A 5,000-nucleotide genomic window follows, 5' to 3' on the forward strand; every position below is an offset into this window, starting at 1 on the left:
AATTCTTACTAATTTTTATAATAATAACACAGAAATTTTTACTATTTACAAGTTGTTTAAGAATAGAGGATCAATTGCAGCAATGAAGACCTTTTTAAATCAATTTGTAGCAGATTTAAGATGGCATTATTTCTAAATTGTTTGAGAACAACTTACGCTATGAGGACCTTTCTAAATCAATTTGGAATATTGCTTTTATTCTTGTCTTAGATATAGCTGATAATCTAATATGGTAAAAGAAGCACTTCTGTTATAACATAATTAATGCTTATGACATCAAACTTTACTTACCCATCTGTAATGCCATAGATCTCCTTCAAATGCTCCTTCAACATGAGCAACAGGAGGCATCCCTGAGAGGCATTGATACATTCCACAAGTGGAGTGAGGCAAGGTGGGAGGCGGGATAAATACACTTCTACATCCTCCTCATCATCCAAGTCATCTACATACTCTGGCTGTCTAGTTTCTGGGTTTATTTTCATCTCTGCATTTGGAGGTGGGAGGAGGGCCTGTAATTGACAGATGAAGAATTAGTCATTAGTCATTTTGTGCATATACAGAACATGAAATTTCTAGATCCAAATACAAAGAAGTAAAGCAAGAATGAGAACACTTGCCTCCCTGAAGCTCTGGAGCAGATTAGTACCCGTGACAGAGATCATTATATCTATATGGTGTATAATGAATAATGGTTCATCTAGCACCTGATAGGGAAAGTATGCTAGATTGTCTGCTATAAACAACAGTTCAGTCAAACTGGTCCGCTGTAAGAGAGAAGAAAAATGCAATATAAAATGCTGTACTAATAATCACAAGGATATTTTACAAGATTCAGTTGTGGCATTTTTTATATTGTCAAAAATATTGATCATGAATAAAAAAAAAAAAAAAAAACTAATTAAATTTAATGTTATTTAAATAAAAGTATACAAAGATAGCCATTTCAAGATCAACAAAGAAAATTGGTTCTATTACAACAAAAGAAAAATGGCAGCTGCAAATTCAGAAACCATTAAATACCAAGTATTCTACTTACTGCCTGCTCTTCAAACTGCTTCAGTAAGGAAAAGGCCACTGCTCTTCTGTGTTGCTTGGTCGTCCGCATAATAGAATATAAGAAACCATTAAGAGCTCCAGGGAGTTCCCCTTCCTTGGTCCGAAATCCACGTGTAGGCATTGCTGGTTGAATCAATGACTGCAACCTGTACGACAGCCGGAAACCTTGCATAGCTTTCATCCCAATAAAGCCTGGGTATTTCTTCTCTATGTCCTGCAGCTGCTTATCTGCTGAATGTGCTATGATTTCCTCTGTGTCTGTAGACATGCAGACCAAGTAAGGTACAATCTGGACGGGGTGGACAAGACCTTGTGCTAACACCAGCTGGATCACTCGTAGTGCTGAGTGGCGGACAACCACACTGCCAGCTACAACACACTCTAAAACCTGAAAATATATTAATTCACTAGTTAGTTTACATTTTCTTTTTCTTTTTTATCAAAACGTCTTTAAAATGCCACGGTTACTTATATATATCTCTCCTCAATGTTTTACCACACAACACCTAGGTAATTTGTAAATCTAAATCAACAATAAATATAAACTATACCTCTTTGAGATACATCTGGATGATTGCTGATGCCATGCCAGACTGAACATCACACATTTCTTTCAGATTTTCACGAGTTTTCTGTTTTGCCCCTGAAACAGAAAAATAAAGGTTTTCAGTTAAAAGATTCCAAAAACAAATAGTTTTTGTATCTACATACACATCATAGAAATCATAATTAGCAATGGGCCTCAAAAGAAACAACAAACAAAGCCTAAGAGTGAGTCCATTCATTGGGACTGGCCATATCAAAAAAGAACTGATAGGTTACAAATGGTATGTTGAAAATAAATATAGTTTGTGTATAGATTTTAAAAATTACACTCTTGATCCTGCTTGATCATCCTGATTTCTTCCTCCTGGAGATAAGTCTCCACATTTTGTAGGGTCTGGATGCGCAGCTTGGTGTTAACGGACGGGTCGAGTAACATCATATGATACAGCTGCTTTAGGCGAGACCCCATCATCAGTTCATAGTGGCGTATGCAAACAAACCCTACTGCTTGAAGGGTACAGTACTGCAAGTTTATATCTGGCAAACCCATGAAGTACATCAAGGTCTCAAATACTTGCTCGGTGATATTATCCTTTAGAGAGAGAGAGAGAGAGAAATTGGTACAATATATACACTGGTATACCATAAAATAAATAATATGATGGACACAAGAAATGAACATTAATCCTTGTCCCAGCATCATACTCATTTACACAAGTTTGAACGTTTTGAAGAAGAACAAAAACAAGAAGGAAAAGAAAAGAGTATAAATATAAATGAACAATTATAGCAAAAACGGACTTTCTAAACTTCAAATCATTAAAAATCCATCTATCGGTGGTCTTCACAAAGCGTTTTGTGACTTACCGGCAGCCCACATCTCACTACTTGGTTCTTGAGGTCAAAGTGTTTCAGCAGGAGGCCAATGGTATAGAGAGCTCTTCTGAAGAAGGGCTTATAATTCTCTAGTCGAGGATTATCTGGGTTTTCCTCATTCAGCTTTTTGTAGTCGGAAATAAAGCTGTGATACCTAAAATGAAAAAGAGAATTTAGATCAGGATAAAAGACCTCAGCATATGAGTGAAAAATTTTTCTATCTTAACCATGTTATATTTTAACCAGTATGAAATGACATTATTCTGTCAAGGTTAAGGTGCTGTTTACCAATTTCTTAGCAAATGTGAATGTGAGCATTTGTAGCAAGCCAGTACTTGCTTGGCAACTAGAGGCTGGTGAAAAGTCTCTGTTGCAGTTGGGTAAATAATACAGAAACTTTAGTAAAACTTATTGTATACATGGGGGTTCATTGCACCTGGCCAATTCCATTTGGCAATCTATGCATCTGTTTTCTATGTACTACGATTTATCTTCACAAAAAAGACAAACTATATTCAATGACATTCTCTCTTATTGCATTTGTTTCATGGTTTCTTAATATACAGTTTAGTTTTTTCTTTTGGCATCAGAAACATATCCTAAGCTTGCTTGCTTGCTTAATTTTTTTTTTTTCACAAACCTGTAAAAAGAAAAATTAATAAACTAATGGCTTAACCTCCTCCCTTTAAAGTTTAAGAATAGATCTTGCAACAAGAAAAGATGTCGTAAGTACAAAGTAATATATCAAATAATTTTCTTTGTTGTTCTAGGAATAAACTTGCAGATAGACAACTCAGAAGGAAATATGTTTGCCTTTTAGTCATTGATTACTTGTTTGACTTCCTACATACAGTCAATGAAATACTTTTGATCTAATAATTAGCCCCAAAAAATTATCTAACAATACACTCTTACCTGTTAAAGCAATCTTTGATCAATCTATAGTTTTTAGTGACAGTGTTGACTATAGAACCTAGAAGAGCCAAGCAAGATGTTATAACTGTGCGATCATGTTGTAAGATTAATTTGACCGCATCCTCTTCTAGCTGAGACAAGAAAGTCTCACTAGGGTGCTCCATCAAAGGCACAACCAATTCTAAAGTTCGAGCCACCACACCAATCATTGTGTAATCCACTTGCGTCTGAGAATGGAGATTATAAGTATTAATGGTAGTTAAAGTTAGATATCATTATATCATTTAAATGACAAATCTATATCTTAACTCTTATTTATCAGCAAATATTAAAAACTGTAAAACAAAAACTTACCCGACACCTCCATGCCAAATATGGTTGCAGTGTAATAGCATGGTCCACCAAAAGTTGGGGACGGATTTTAGCAAAGAGGTAGAGTGTCTGGTGACATGCCAAAAGACGCTGTGATGTGGTTCTTGGCTGATCTGTAGGCTGGTTCTCCAGGTCTCCCTCTTCCAGCACCAAGATATGTCTCACCAAACAGTCTACAATCTGCTTGCAAGCCGTTACTAATGACTTTGGAGGTTCTGTATTGACCTTTGTAACATCATCTTTGTCTTCCTTTGGGCGAAACATCTGTTGGTTTGAAAATTATAAAATTATATTTAAAAAAACACTTGAAAAAGAAAGAAACAAAGATTACAGAAAGGTTGAAACACATTTAAAAGACATGATCACAGTTGACTTGAAATTTAACTTACACTGTGCAAGAGCTGTTCAAACCAATCCAAGCCAGTATCTTTGCAGGCTATAACCACTTCTGTGATATTGTTTACTTTTCTCAATAATGACTCTTCATCTAATTGTGGTCTCTCTCGCACAGGTGTGAACCACATGTTCTGAAAGATGAAAATAAGATGCGTCTTACAGATGAAATCAAAGTAACATATACACTATTACCTTTTGATTTTTTTTTTTTTTTTTTTAACTTTATTATTAATAATCACTTTAATAATTTGATTATCATGTATGTGAAAACCTAATCTCTAGTCTTACAATGATATAACTGCTATAAAGATAAAGATTGGAGTCTATTACATATTTCTAGTAGGTACCTATTGGTAATTTGTAAATTTACCCCTGGATATGTATTCTATGAATCAGTGAATGAATCAATAAATAAATAGATAAATAGAAATTGGTAGTTTATCAATAACATTTTCACATTTCATCACTGAAAATATAGCAGAATATGAAAACCGTATATATATACTAACCTGGAAGACCTCCTGAACTAGTTTTTTGATACCCTCCTCGTCATTGACTCTTCGGATCATTTTCACACAAATCTCTGGAATTTTGTTGAAGTCTGGACACTCTAAACAGATATCCTTTAAAATCTTGATGACTCTTTTTCTTACACTAACACCCGTGTCCTAAAAGAAAGAAAAATTGTGATTTCCAACACTCTTTTCATACCATCATCATGCTATAAAGAACTGAACTTTACATTAAATAAAAAAGGACATACAGTAGAGCTTGCACGTAACAAGGAACTCACCAAAATTCTAGCAGCAATCATATTATAATATGTGTTCAAGACT

The 5,000-nt window shown here is 34.7% G+C and overlaps 1 protein-coding gene across 1 annotated transcript in view; it reads right to left on the bottom strand.

Annotated features, from left to right (window-relative positions):
- LOC119583807 (nipped-B-like protein B) overlaps positions 1–5,000 on the bottom strand; it is a gene marked incomplete at its 3' end in the record, with an annotated part of 56,541 nt that overhangs the window by 1,687 nt on the left and 49,854 nt on the right. The window contains 11 exon segments of the mRNA XM_037932508.1: positions 292–512; positions 621–767; positions 1,040–1,447; positions 1,611–1,702; positions 1,933–2,197; positions 2,473–2,635; positions 3,397–3,623; positions 3,751–4,032; positions 4,158–4,295; positions 4,674–4,832; positions 4,958–5,000. The exon segment at positions 4,958–5,000 is cut by the window's right edge and continues 203 nt beyond it. Coding sequence (XP_037788436.1) covers positions 292–512; positions 621–767; positions 1,040–1,447; positions 1,611–1,702; positions 1,933–2,197; positions 2,473–2,635; positions 3,397–3,623; positions 3,751–4,032; positions 4,158–4,295; positions 4,674–4,832; positions 4,958–5,000 — 2,145 coding nt within the window.

This window comes from Penaeus monodon, chromosome 17 (genome assembly GCF_015228065.2).
Source record: "Penaeus monodon isolate SGIC_2016 chromosome 17, NSTDA_Pmon_1, whole genome shotgun sequence".
Taxonomy (NCBI): domain Eukaryota; kingdom Metazoa; phylum Arthropoda; class Malacostraca; order Decapoda; family Penaeidae; genus Penaeus; species Penaeus monodon.